We start from the raw sequence: 15,396 nt of genomic DNA, 5'->3' as shown, positions 1-15,396 counted from the left end.
GTTACTACATGCGTCCTGATATTAGACACCGTGTTGCCTTTAAATGATAAACACTGTTTATGCCTGGTAAATACACTCTCCTCTCACCTGAAATCAGGCAATGCATCCATTGGCACTTCGGCAGCAACACAAGTCACTGTCAGATATCCCGTGTTACTGATCAGCTTGCACGCAGCAAGTATAAATCAGTAGTTTTCATCGAATGATGTCGCAGGACTGGAAATGCAGCAATTCCATCATCTTGTTGCACCTCATCAACAAGAAATGAGAACTGAAGCAGATCCCAACAGAGACATGCGGTTCTGGAAACAACTGAAGTGAAACTCAGATTCAGGAGATAGATGCAAACAGTTACAGGTGGCCAAATCCGTCAATCCTTCATACAGATACAATACTCTTTAAAAGTGCAGTTCAACTGCTTTCCAGGCAGGTACAGTAGAGCTGAATAGGTACAATTTCCCAACTATGGATTACAAATACCGGTTGTACAGCTTATCCACAAGTGGAATTTGGCATGCATCTGGTACGTCGTTGGGTGATACTCCTGAGCTGATATCTCAGCGTAAACCATGAGGATCCGCTGAAGTAAGCTTCAGATACGAAGTATCATGGTGTATATGTACAAAAAAAACATGTGTAAGATCTAATATCCATTGCATAAATGCTAACAGCTGATGTAGAGCAAATCATGATGCAGACTCCGTTGGCAGGATACAGAACAATCCATCAGAGTTCAGATGACAAGCCAGTGGACATTGCGGCTCTGCTGGTGAGCGCGGGCCTCATTGTCACCAGGGCAGATTCATTTGCACCTGCCCTAAGAGCAATCCTTCCAGCTTCCAGGAATCTGGAGACAGCATCCTCTGCATAGCGATTTGCTTCCCCTACACTCATTGTTTTGCCAATATCCGGATAGCTGTTGAGGACATGGTCACCATTGAGCTGAGAGGCAAGTTGAATCAACTCCACTTGAAACTCGGAAAGAGATTTATCTTCATTAGCACCGAATGGTCGCAGAGACTTTGTAACCTCTGGGAGTTTCTCTGTTTCAGATAAAGTTAATATATGTGATTAGGATGCCAATAGAATCAGCCATTTATATCCACATTGAAAAGCAACCGTAAACATTGTTAACTCCAATATGTACTTTACTTTATGATTGTTCACTAGCCATGGCTGGCATAATATGCCAATAAAATGAAAACTATGTCATAACTCAAACATATTAGTGTAGTAACATGCTGAACTACCAAAATAATTTACCTGGACAATCAGTTCTTGGTGTCTTTCGAACTTTGAGGTAGTCCTCAAACGTCCCAGCCCATGCATCCCTCTTTGTGAGGTAGTTAGCACGTAAATTAAATAGCTTTTTCACTGTCGCAGGGATGGATGAATGCTCATATTGTGAGTATTCCTGCGGACCATTTGGTTCATGGATCACTGCAGAAAATTCAAAGCAAGGTACTTACTTAGTACTGAGATATTGATATAAAAAGCAAATCACAAAAAGATAAACAGAGCAATTTCAAGATGTAGAGGTTAAACTACTGGTCAAGTTCCAAGTTTTGTCTACTTAATACAAGGGTTTTAACGGGAAGCAAAGGTGGCATTAGAATGATGAAACAGAAAGCAAGTCCACCTCTTGATAACAAAACCTGTAAACTGCTACTTATCCACTGTTCCAATCAAAATAAAACACGATCAAATATTCACAAGCCAGTTAATTTCTATTCCTGTAGCAGCATAATTTCCGAATGGAGTCTTTAAGCAACTTGTTGAAGTTCCGGAATTTGTCAAATTAATAAAGTGGGCAAATAGGAAGCAAAGATGGCATTAGAATGAAATAGCAAGCAAGTCCACCTCTTGATGACGAGGGCCATAAAACTACTAGTTGTCCAACTATACATGTCCACATGGATACTTGCCGTCATGCAGGAGGATGCTTGCAGCTTATATTAAGTAAGATGCCGTGAAAAATTGACCATACGCCTAGGCACGCTTAAGCGCTGAGCAGATGCCTACAGCTTCACTTTTCGGTAAGCATTGAAAAAAGCACTCGGATGCCTAGGGTTAGACAGAGGAGAGTGGGATGAGAGAAACAGAGGAGAGGCAAGGCCAGATGTGGGGCTTTCGTCCCCAGCCTCACCGCTGCTAGCTTTCTTCCCCTTCCCTGACCTCTAGTTCTTCCCCATCTCTCCTTCTCCAACATGCTTGCGATCTTAGGGTTAATACATGACTTACATGCTTTGAAAATTGTTTTTTTTTTGTGCCCTTATTTATGCACATACGGTGTCCGTACAGAATGCTACTGCATGCCTAGGCGCCTGTTGAGCTGTCCTTGCGCTAAGCGGAGGCACAACGCTTGCTCAGCGCCTGGCACTTCAAAAAAACCTTGGTAAGATGAGTGCTACAAATCTTCTACGCATTATTCATAATATGCAATACATTTAAAACGCAGAGGCCCTCAGGTCATTGATATGTATTACTAGAAACAAGCTCGGCACATGAGTCTATACCACAAATGTATGCTTCTATGCGAAATCAACAAGAAATTCATAGGACTAAACATCACTCATGTTCAAGTGTTAGGAAATGCCTATCAAAAACACAGCGCAAGCTAATACGTACACATTTGCAAGTCAATTCATATTCCTATTTGCTGCTAGTGTTGATCAACCAATCAATAAATTTCACTTATATGGACATTAAATTGGAAGATAAAGGGCGAAACTCACCGGTGCCCTTCTCAATCCAGGGCGAGATGAGGAAGCTGGGCACGCGCACCCCAAGCCGGTCAAACTTGAAGTAGTAAGGGTCAGGGCCAATAATCCCATCAGGCTGAGGCACTTTAACGACGGGCGTGGTGACGGGCGTGGGGACATGGTCATAGAAGCCACCATGCTCATCATAGGTGATGATGAGAGCCGTCTCGTTCCACTGAGGGCTCGCCCGCAGCGTCTCGTAGACCTCCTTGACGAACCTCTGGCCCCTGGCGACGTCGTGCGAGGGGTGGTCGTCGTTGGCCGGGAACTCCTTGCAGTCGAAGTACCTCTGCTCGATGACGACGTAGTTGGGCAGCTTGCCCCTGGCGGCGTCGAGCTTGAACCGGAGGCTGTACTGGTGGAACTTGACGAGGTGCTTGAGGCGGCGGAGGCTCTGGTAGAAGAGCGTGGCGGGGATGTTCTGGTAGTAGATGCCGAAGGAGAGGCCGTCCTCCTCGAGGCTGTCGAAGATGGTCTTCTGCGGGAAGCCGTTGATGAGGTCCTTGCGGGCGTTGAAGGTGAGCCCGTGGGAGGTGGCAGAGTGGACGAAGAGCCGGTTGGGCTGGGTGGAGGTGGGCACGGACGCGAACCAGCGGTCGAAGACGGCGAACTCGTCGGCGAGGGCGGCGTAGACGGGGACCGAGTCGGGCGTGAAGCCGCTCATGACGTTCTGCGCCATGCCGAGGCCCATGCCGCGCGCGTTCTGCGCGAAGCCCGACATCGGGGGCGGGACGGCGGAGGTGTCGGCGGAGCCGAAGATCTGCTCGCGGATGTCCTCGAAGCCGTGGCCGGGGTCGGAGTCGACGTAGCCGGCGTTGTCGGTGACGAAGATCTCCGGGGAGGACGGGTCGGACGCGTTGAGGCGGTTCGACTCCTTGCCGGTGAGGCCGTCGATGTCGGGGCGGGTGGCGCGCAGCCAGCCGAGGACGTGGTCGAAGCTGCGGTTCTCCATGACCACCACCACCACCGTCTTGACGGGGGAGTGGATCTCGCGCTTCTTGCGCCGCCGCTTCAGGCGCGGGCCGTGGTGGCCCCCGCCGTCCAGGCAGTGCGCGGAGACCATCAGGGCCAGGAGGAGGAGGCCCACGAGGAGGCGCCGCTCTCCGGCGGCGGCCATGGCGCCGGAGCCGGTCAGGGCGGCGGCGGCGGCGAGGGGGGTGGGGGGGTTGGTGGTGTTGCGCGAGTGGTTTGCTCCCCTTTTAATTTCAACTGGTCGCGTGCGGGCTGCGCTCAATCTTGTAGGATGGGGCCGGGAGGGTGGTTAGGCTGTTGGAGTGGGGGAGGCTGACGGGTGGGTCCCGGTTAGTGATGAAGTGGGGGCCCGGTGTCATTTGCGGTAAGTTAATCTTCCGTTTGGTGGGTCGGTGCAAACGCTGTCTGTGCGGGGCCGACGCTCTCAGGCTGACTGGTGGGGACAGGAAAGGTGGGGCCGCGAGGGCAGTATACAGGTTTTTATTTCGATGGGCCGTCACTTACTTTATCCGCATGGTTCTTTTTTTCTCTCTCTCGCTTAGCTATCTTTTTAGTGGATTTCTGTCTCTTAGTTTTTTTCTTTTCTCTCTCTCTCGCTTAGCTCATGTGAATGGATATGCTACAAGAATCTGTAGATTTTTCCTTGTCGTTGCTTGCATGTGGGGTTGTTAATCGGTCAACTGTTACCACCATGTGCAGTAATTCAACATGTCGAAATCTTGCATTTAATTTACTTTGAAATGTGCAGATCCCTTTTCTGGCGTGTTACTGTTAATTTATTTAAGTTAATGAGCATTTATTATCCTCTAAACCCTCCAATCCAGAACTTGCATGAGGAGTTAAATGAAGAGAGAGAGGACTAATGCATATTTTACTAGGGGTACCCCTGACTAAATGATTTTAGCCTCAAGACTAGTTTTAGTCTCTCTTTAATCAGGGTGTTTGAAACTTTAGCCTCTTAAAAAGACTAGTTTTTGTCAGACTAGTTTTAGTCTCTTGTATCCAAGCATCCTCTCAGTCATCCACATGAAGACAGTGGCAATCATGCGTTAGCGGCATCAAGGGCTTTAAATAGCGTCTTCTCGAGGTCACGGGTTGATATTTTATCATGGGGGCCTTAAATAGCGTCTTCTTCAAGATACCCCCTGCCGTCGATTTCAAACATAAATTCGGTGTGAATTCAACGAAAATTACCCTGTTTTAGACGAATTATAGACGGTCTCATTCATATTTATATAAATTTCAAAACATACATAAAATCTTAAAAAAAACTATGCCGCAGTCGCCGCCCCGGGTCTAGTTCATGCCGAGGGCTTGGTCGGCGCGATCGCCTCCTCATCGTTGTCGGAGAGAACGATGATGCCGCCCTCGTCACGATCGTGGCGCCGCTCGGCGTTCTCCTCCACAGCGCGACGCTGACGCTCTATCTCCTGCCTCACGTAGTCATCGCGCGACCATTTGAGGCCGACGTCGAGGTCGACGACCATGGCCTCGTGCTCCTACTTCACCATGATGGTCGCCGTCGGCTCCTTCTATGGCTTGACCAGGTGAAGGTGGTTGCGGGGAGGGGAAGGTTGGCGGCGGCCCTCGTTTATGATGAGGTTGCCACTGCGGCTATGCTGACGGAGCGGTGTATCCTGGGGCTCGGGCTTGATGGCAACGAGCGGCTTCGCCGCATCGCAGGAGAGGGAGCCGGAGGACGACGACGATGACCTACCATGCGCCTCGCAGCCACGAGCTCCCGCTCTGGTGCGAAAACGACGGCGTTGGGTACTCCAACAGTGGCTCGTTGCCTCCCTCCGGATGCTCGAGGACGGCGTGGAGCATGCGTCCGGGGATGCTCCACCATTGATGGTGGTCGTCGAAGCTGTGTCGCCCCCTCAGCGCCCTAGCACCGTTGATGGATGCGAGCTGCTCGACGTGGCAGCGTTGGAAGTACGCCGTCCACAGGGGCTGGTTGTCGGGGGCGTACCTGGGCTGCTATCGCGCGTCCTCCGGCAAGGACTCCTGGATCCAGGCAATCTCGGTGTCGCGCTCCATGCCAAAGGGCGGCGAGGGCACAGGGACGCTGCCGGCGCTGAGCCACCATGCGCCCGACACGCACATCTCGGGCGGCGTCGGGTAGTTTGCCTCTTGGAGAAGGCGTGCCTCCCACTTGTGCAGAAACCGACGATCGAAGCCGTTGGCCGCCGCTCCATCGCTAGGGAATCTTTCTGCCATGGCCTCGGGAAGAGTTTTCCGACGATGGAGGCAAGAGAGATGGGGAGATGGGAATAGATGACGAGTCTGAGGCGAGCGGCGGTGAGGCATGACTTTTATAGCGGGGAAAAGGGTGGGAGTGGTGTGTACGCTTGGTGGGAGAGCGTGGGACGCGCTGAGGCTCACCATTATTGCACTGCCAGGCCTTAGAAACCCAACCGGGGCACCAGCACGGGAACCGACGCGATGAGAACGACCAAGCCTCTCGACGACGCACAACCGTTGACTAGACAGGTCCACACGGGAGGAATTTGACGCGCTTTGTTTTTGCATCCAATTCCTTTATCCCGACGCCCAACGCGTTGTGTTCGGTCTGGTTTCGCCGGCGTCAATTTCAATCCTAACCGATGAAATTTGGGCTCCTCGAATGCGACCGAATGATTTTTTATTGCCTCGGTGATAAAAAAGACGTGGGAGAGCAAATTGAGGGGCGGCTGGAGATGCTCTAAGGGGGTGTTTGTTTTCAGGGACTTTTTGTGTAGGGACTAAAAAAGTCCCTTTTAGGCCCATGTAAAACAAACAGGAGGGACTTGTAGGGACTAAAAGGGGGTATTTGGGACTAAAGGAAGAAGTCCCTATGGGAGGGTCTTTTTGGGACTTATTTTGCACTTTTTCCAACAATGTCCTATTTTTAACATGTCATTTAACAATTTATACTCCCTCCGTTCCTAAATATAAGACATTTTAGAGATTACACTATGGACTATATACGGATGTATATAGACATATTTTAGAGTATAGATTCACTCATTTTGCTCCGTATATAGTCTATAGTGTAATATCTAGAAGGTCCTATATTTAGGAACGAAAGGAGTAGTATATTACTAGGGGTAACATTGTCTTTTTGCATGTCATTTAATGAACTTTAGTCTTTGCTTAGTCCATAAAAACAAATGGGTAGGGACTAGAGATTTTTTAGTTGAAACTAAAAAAACAAATGGGTAGGGACTAACAATGTCCTATTTTCATGAGACTTCTGAAACAAACAGAGCCTAATATATGGGCAGTCGGTGCAGGCCGGAAACCCCTACCCGCCCGACGTGTGCACGTTGATCTTGTTTGCTTCTTATTAACTTTTCTTTCCAAGCTTACTATGCTTCTTAACTTTTGATGGTGTAGTACGTTATGCTCGAAATCAAGCAAGGCAAATAAAGATCACACTCACAAGCAAGGGTTTATGACGACCCAACACCTTTTAAATCATTATATCTTGATGAGACGACCGTCTACAGTTTTAACCCCGCACGGCACGGCACGGCACGCCAAGCCTCCGAATAGAAGAGTCATCGCGCGCGCGTCCATCCAAATGGCCGGTGGAACGCTCGCTCCCGTGGCCGCAGCGAGGATCATTCACTCCGTAGCAGAAGCAGAATAATCAACACTTGAAACAGCGTATGCCCGTTTCGTTCGCTCGACTGACCACGATCAGTGAACTAACTGATGACGCCTTCGATGCTCCGGTAATGAGCATGGCTGATGGGCTACTTTCCCAGCTTCGAGGCGTCGCTGTCGCGTCGAGTGGCTAGCCTAGCCATCTGTGTGGCCGGCATCAGGTTCCCATCCACCACTTTGATGATTAGATTTAGATAGACGATGCCATAGATGGTGCGACTACTGCTGCTGATGCGTGGCTCGTGCTTAGCGCTGGTGCTGATATTTCGGAACAAACTTGGCGACGGATGCATTCGTGTGTGTGTGTGTGCTGTGTGCACGGCGGTGCTCCCGTACACGATGCCTGCTTTTGTTTTTTACACGATGCCTGCTGCGTCTGACTGACGCTGCTGCTCACCCACGCCCAACTAGCTTTTTCTTTGACAAGTGAAATATATTAATATCGGTAAGATACTAAGGATTTGTTTGGTTGGAGACTAATTTTACCAAGTCAAAGTATGGCAAGTCATCAAAGTGTGGCTGAAAAAACGAATGCCAAACTTTGGTAAAAGTTGACAATTTTTTTTACTCTATGACAAATGGGTCATAGAAACAATAAAATGTGGCAAAAACTAAACATATACCAACTAAACTGTGGCTCTCAAATTTTGGCTTGGCATAGTGTGGCTGGGAACCAAACAGACCCTAATTACCTTTATACCAATTACACCCAGCCTTTCAAACAACGTTCGTAAAGACATTAGAACAACTCTAATGGGGCGACTCAAACGGACGGCGATTTCGTTCGTTTTTTGTTCGTTTGGATCGGCCGTCCGGCCGGCGTCCGCTTTGTTTTAGATATGGGTCGGCAGCGCGTCCAACACGCCGACCCATATGTGCTAGCGTGGCCGGCTGGCCACCCTATTTTGCATGAATTTGCATAGTTTGAATCAAATAACATAATTTGGACAGAATAAAATAGCCTAGTTATTACAAGACGAATAAAAATAAAAATGTCTCACATAGTTTTGCAAACGAATAAAATAAGATAAATATATTGGTTGCCAACATGAGCCCACATATGCTCAACCAAATCATTTTGCAGTTGCACGTGAGTTTTCCAATCACGTATGTCTTGATGAAAATGGATGAACTGTTCAAACGTTACCGCTCCTCCATGCTCAGGCACAACATTCTCACCCTGAAAGTGAAAACCCTTGATCGTACAGACGTTCCGGACGCTCGTCTTCTACGATTATATTATGCATAATTACACAAGCAGTCATCATCTCCCACAGTTTCTGCATGCTCCAGGTATTAGCAGGATACCGAATGATGCCCCGTCGAGATTGCAAAACACATAAGGCACGCTCGACATCCTTCCTAGCACTCTCTTGCTCTTGAGAAAATCTTTTCCTCTTCTCTCCGACAGGGTTGGGTATTGTCTTGACAATGGTGGTCCACTGAGGATAGATACCGTCACCCAGGTAGTATCCTTTGTCGTAGTTGTGGTCGTTGACAATAAAGTTCACCGGTGGGCTGTTGCCTTCGGCAAGCCTAGCAAACACCGGCGAGCGCTGAAGCACGTTAATATCATTGTGTGATCCGGCCATGCCAAAGAAAGAGTGCTAGATACAGAGATCTTCAGACGCCACGACCTCTAGTATGACAGTGCAAGCCTTGACATGGCCCTTATACTGCCCTTGCCAAGCAGAAGGGCAGTTCTTCCACTTCCAGTGCATGCAGTCTATGCTACCAAGCATCCCTGAGAAGCCCCTGCTGGCATTCATCGCCAACAAACGGGTTGTATCTTCAGCAGTCAGCTTTCTCAAGTACTCAGGGCTAAACACAGCAATAACAGCCTTGCATAAGTTATACATGGACTCTAGGCAAGTAGACTCGCTCATACGGACGTACTCGTCAATGAGATCATCGGGCACTCCGTATGCAAGCATTCGGATGGCGGCAGTGCATTTCTGATAAGAGGAAAAACCTATCTTGCCAACGACATCCTCTTTGCACTCGAAATAGTCATAATGGCCAATCACCCCCTCTCTAATACGAAGGAGACGGCCGTCCGAAGGGAATCGCGGCGCGCACGGACCAGCTAGCTGCCCTGCCGGCGTCCGACGAATGGGCCGGTGTCCGACGAGCGTGCCGGTGAGGATCTTGCTGGGCGGCGAGGCGGCTTCTTGGTCGGGACGAGCTGTGTGGTGGTGGGCGGGCACGGGAGTGGGAAGCAGTCGGCTCCCCGACGGCAAGACGGCGGCGGCGGGCGACGTGGGAGTGGGGCGGTTGCTGGGCAGATGTGGAGGCACCGACAGCTGGCAGAGTCGCCGAAAAAATGGACGGCGACGGAGAAGGCGAGCATGCCCGTGTCCGTTGCGTGTCCACGCGGACGCAAATCCGGCTAAAAAATGAGCCTAGAATGGGTCGCCCCCGGACCAAAACCATATGCATGACCGTTTGGGTCGACGCGTTGGGCCGCCTTTTGTGTCCGCACTGACCCAAATGGACGGCGGCGAACGAAATGGGTCGCCTCATTGGAGTTTCTCTTACAGATGCACACAACCAAAGGACAAAAAGAAGAAGAAACAAATATGTCCCGCTACAGTGAGCAATTCCTTGTAACTTTAGCACGAACCACCACCTAGACAGCATCCGAAGTCCAAATTCTCCAAAAGCGACACCTTCAAGAAAAAAAAACAGTATACAAGCATCGTCATCGCCCGATCTTAGATCATAGGTTTTGACCCTCGAGAAGATCCTCGCTCTCAAAACAATGTCTTCAACAAGATCGCTGCCAGACACAACCAATTAGGGGGCCGACCTTAGTAATGACGAGTTGATGGATATACTTCTCGCCCCTCGTTGGTTATCCCAAGTGAAAGGTGGAGATGTAGTCAGCAACAAATTTTCCTTACATGGGACTGTAAGGTTTATCGAACCAGGAGGACTCCGAGGATCAACAAGTAGGTGTCCACTACTCTGGCGCTAGCAGAAGACGTGGACATGCACACACAACAAATAACTTTGCTCCCAACAAGTACACAGAGGTTGTCAATTTCTTCGGCCTTGTAGTTTGCAAAGGATCAAAACACAAGCGAAAATAGTGATAATGATTGCAATGAAAAAGTAAATAAAAGCGGTAAATGGTGGAGGTCTAAGCAATGGTGGTGATATGGACCTGAGTCACATGATGTTCAATAGTGACGTCTCTCTCCCGAAAAAGGATAAAAAACTATGCATGGGTAAACAAATTACAACTGGGCAATTGACAGAATTATAAACGCACCGCAATGCTAATTATGGTACTTGAAAGTTAGAGGCTTAATAGTAATGGACAGTACGCCAAGACAAGTAGACCGTTTTTTCATCAACATCTACTTACTAATCACCCATATTGATATATCTATCTAGAATATCTCGCTAGTATTAAATTGTGAGCCCCACTAAAAGTGTAAATTCAAAGCAACGGACAACTGCATTAACAAACTACGCATAAGGTAAACAATCCTTACAACCGCGGTTACAAGCACCGTTGTTTTCTTCATGGATTAACGGATTTATAACACGATTTTTTGCTAGAGTTCAAGGTTGAAAAGTGAACTTTTTTCAGCAATACAGTATCCAATACGAGATATAGTATGCGAATTAAGTAGGAGTGATCATAAAAATCATAATAGATGCAAAGACAAAAAATAAATTTGGGATATAAGAAAAGACCATCTGATGAAACACTTACATTATTAATATCAGGGATGCTCTTATGTCCACCAGTTCGACGATTATAACACCCGAACTATAGATGTCTGATTTGACAAACATCCTTCCGCCATATAGGTACTCAGGAGCACAATATCCTCTGCAGAAAAACACGACATAATTATTCATTATGACATTAAGAATGTAAGAGAAGAAATACCTTGAAAAACAATTTGGTTACTGTGATGTATGGCTTACAGTGATAAAAGGCGGTTCGAACTCATGGTTTGTGAGTTCTCATCAAGTCTTTTTTTCATTGATTAATCAAAGGAGTCTTTCTTACATAAGGTATCAACCTCCTCCGGTATTCCACGCAGCCAAACAGCTGTACGCTGTTTTACATGTTCGATGTGGGCAAGAGCATCGGCGGTCTTGTTCCTACTTCTTACCACATGCGACATCACATGTTCTCCCACCTCTTCTAGGGTCCGTTGGATCTGCGTAACCATGGTTGCACACGGTGATCTGTTCATGCCATCTTGGATAATCATCCGAGCCGCTGTCAAGCAATCTGTCTCAATGATCATAGGCAGTACACTCCAAGCTCTCGCAATGGCTATCCCCTCCATACAAGCCGCCAGCTCCGCTTCGAGTGCAGAGGAGCAGGAGCGGAGGTATCGGCAGGAGGAGAAAATCACTTGGCCGCCCTCACCACGGAGGATCATGCGTGCACCGCCAGTATGATTCTCGGTGTTGAAAGCCCCATCCACATTCAGCTTTGTCCATCCCCGAGGTGGTTGAATCCATCTTTCTTCCAGTTCATTGGTGTTCCTGTTCTCATCCTGATTTGTTATAGGGTTCCCCTGGTGGGAGATCACCATCTTCCCTTTGGCGATGTCAGCACTCGGATACTGCTTTAAACACAAAAGGGTTTCGATGTAACTGGACAGGAATCGTGTGGAAGCTTCAACAGGCGGGGCCTTTTTGCCATGGGTCAGTTCGTTGTGGACATGCCAACTTCGCCACAGGGTCATCAACACAGGTAGGCGCTCCTCATGCATGCACTGGTCAAGAAGGTGGAGTAGCCATTCCGCACCAGTGTTCCGTACAACCTCTAACTTCGGCATCCGCCATGATTTCTCCATGTCCCTCCATAGGCATTGAGCGATCGGGCACCTACAGAGTGCATGAAAAGTGTCCTCTCGCTCCATTCCACAAATGACACAGGTGTCCGTCACCCCAATATTCCGACGTTTCAGATTAGCAGCAGTAGCAAGGGAGTTTGTAGCAACCCTCCAAGCAAAAACTCGCACCTTTGGAGGGGGGGGGGGCTGACACCCCCATAGTGGTTTCCAGATGGACCGAGTACCATCAGGTACCCTACTCGACGCAGTCATAGACGATCTGTACTTTTCGTCATGAGCAAGGTGGTAAGCCGTACGGACGAGAACACTCCTTTAGGGTCTGGAGCCCATGCAAGAACATCATCCACAATCCGGTTTGGGGAAGCCTTGATCGCGCTGATAGCATGGACACCTACTGGTGCGAAGTAACAGTTGAGACTCTCCATGTTCCAGCGTCCATATTCATCCATCAGCTCTGACACTCTCCGGAGGCGGCAATTTCCTCTGCTCGAGATAGGACGATAAGAATGGGGTCGAGGGATCCATGGATCTCTCCAAATCCGTATCTGTTCACCATTACCAACGCGCCAGATGAGACCCTTTTTAAGCAGTTCCAATCCAAAAGTGATTGCTTGCCACGAAGGTGACGCGTTCCCTCTAAACACCGTGTCTTCTAGGGCTCCGTTGGGGTAATATTTTGCATTGATTACCTGTGCACATAAGGAATCTGGTCTGGTTAGAAGCCTCCATGCTTGCCTCGCCAAAAGTGCTTGATTGAACAGCCGGAAATCTCGGAATCCAAGTCCCCCTCTACTCTTTGGTTCACAGACTTTTTCCCAAGCTTTCCAGTGTGTTTTTCTCTTGCCATTTTTGGCTCCCCACCAAAAGTTCCGGACTAGGTGAGAGAGGTCCTCGCAGACAAAGGCAGGCAGTTTGAACACCCCCATTATGTATGTGGGAATCCCCTGGGCAACAGATTTAATCATAGTCTCTTTCCCAGCTTGAGAAAGAGTGTCGCCCCATTCCAATATACGCTTTGTTAGACTTTCTTGTAATTTTTGAAAGTTGGCCCGATTTATCCTACCATCAGGTGTTGGCAGCCCCAAGTATTTCCCTTCAAACTCTTCTTTTTGAACATCAAGGATCTGGCGCACTTGGAGTTGAATATCTTCTAGGCATGCATCACTAAACTGGATGGAACACTTCTGGGTGTTGATAAGCTGCCCGGTAGCTAGTGCATAACTCTGGATTACACCTTTTACAAACATAGCTTGCTCTTGGTTCGCCTTAAAGAAGAGCAAAGTATCATCCGCAAAAAAAAGGTGGGACACTCCAGGAGCCCTTCTACAAACTTTAACTGGTGCAATATTATTGGAGACTGCCCCTTGCCTGAGTAGAGCAGACATGCCATCAGCAACAAAACAGGAAGAGGAATGGGGATAAAGGATCACCTTGTCGTAGCCCCTGTGATGGCGTAAACGAGTCCAAAATAACACCATTGAACTTGACGGAATATTTCACCGAGGTAACACAAGCCATTATCCACTGTATCCATTGATTAGAGAAGCCCAACTTTTTCATTGCTTGCCTCAAGAAACACCAGTCGACACGATCATATGCCTTGGATAAGTCGAGCTTATAAGCACAGAAGCTATTATCTGGGTTTTTCTCATCAATTCTTGATAGACCAAAATCTGTAACCTTAGGCACCATATGATGATCTAGTAGTATATTGGCAGGTTTCAAATCCATATGAATAATATGATTTTCCATGTGCAAATGATACAAACCCTCACAAATATCTTTGATGATTTGAGATCGTACATTCCATTCAAGTCCCCTTAATTCATCTGTAGACAGAAAAAAAAAGTAGCATGGAATCTTCAAACATCTGATCTGAAATTTGTTTTGTCCAGTTAATCCCTTATTGTTTGTCGCCTTTGACTTGGAAAGTAGAAGTGCATGGAAAAAAGATAATAATGAAGTAGAAGAGCTGCATCAAATGCAACATCTCGTACCGGTAATATAATTTTGTATGTTTCCGTTGCTGATATACTCGAAACAGAGCAATCTTTCTCTTACTTCTGCATAAATATATTCTCTTTTACCTTCAATTTTTATAGCTACCTGCTCAGTATTAGCGCAGAAGCCAAGAAACCGGACAACATTTTTATGGTTAACCTTCAAAAGACTGTTTAAAAAAAAGAGAGGTTCAAACCCTCGGCCTCTGCATCAATCGATGCATACGGTCATTTTTATTAATTATTCAACATAGGTCTAACAAAAACACACATCAAATCATCCCAAGCCATCACTCACTTATACAAAACTCGATAATGTGGAGTGCTCTCACTCCCCATATCTAAAACCAGTGCCGTCACCGATCCATTCACATAACGTATCGAAACCCACAGCCGGTGCAGCAGACCTAAAGCGTACACCACGTGCACACGTATTAGACGCCGTCATCATCATCATCAGGCCGCTGACACATCTTCAGGAGAGAGATCTGTATCATCCTTGCCAGTCCATCCATCCGTCGACGCCACTCGTCAGTCCAGACGCGAAAATTCTGGAAGATCTGTCGTGCGTAGCACCTGCCGACCAGGCCTGACACAACGTAGCACCTGTCGGCCAGGCATGACTTGACATCTCCACCGAAAGCTCAGTGCAAGATGATCGACACCACCACGGCGCCAAACAACGCCACCGCCCTGCGCTCATTCGTCCAGACACGAAGATTCTGGAAGAACTGTCGTGCGTAGGACCTACCAACCAGGCATGACTCAGCGTACCACGTGTCGGCCAGGCATGACTTGATAGTTTCACCAAATCTTCGGGCCAGACGAAGCCACTCCATCTCCTGCCTCTGTCATCCAGCGCTGGTCCATAAACGATGCTCCCAAGAGAGAAACGACACCGCAGTACCGCCATCGTCCGATCTGGAAAGTCAGATCTTAGGGTTTCCCCCGAAGCAGTGCCCACCACCAGCAACTGTCCAGGACCCACATAGTGCCCACCACCACTCAGCCCTCAAGACGACGCCTTCAGTAAGGTCACGACGTCAAGGACGCCGCCGCCGCCCACCGGAGTTAGGGTTTTCACCCGAAGAGGCAGTGAGGTAGGAAGTGGAGGAGCAGACGTACACCGACGTCTCCAGGAAAAACAACGGCGCCCTTGAGCGTCGTCGTCGGCGGGGCTGG

The 15,396-nt window shown here is 48.4% G+C and overlaps 1 protein-coding gene across 1 annotated transcript; it reads right to left on the bottom strand.

The window, feature by feature from the left end:
* Positions 1-351: 351 nt before the first annotated feature.
* LOC123453130 (non-specific phospholipase C1) lies at positions 352-3,988 on the bottom strand. The gene is made up of 3 exons (XM_045129897.1): positions 2,736-3,988; positions 1,264-1,440; positions 352-1,043 (listed from the first exon to the last, which is right to left on the bottom strand). The coding sequence occupies exons 1-3, from the start codon at positions 3,877-3,879 to the stop codon at positions 727-729; spliced, it is 1,638 nt and encodes a 545-aa protein (XP_044985832.1). The 5' UTR covers positions 3,880-3,988; the 3' UTR covers positions 352-726.
* Positions 3,989-15,396: the final 11,408 nt, after the last annotated feature.

This window comes from Hordeum vulgare, chromosome 5H (genome assembly GCF_904849725.1).
Source record: "Hordeum vulgare subsp. vulgare chromosome 5H, MorexV3_pseudomolecules_assembly, whole genome shotgun sequence".
NCBI lineage: Eukaryota > Viridiplantae > Streptophyta > Magnoliopsida > Poales > Poaceae > Hordeum > Hordeum vulgare.
The sequence above is the reverse complement of the archived record's forward strand: the minus strand, read 5'-3'. Positions and strand labels throughout refer to the sequence as shown.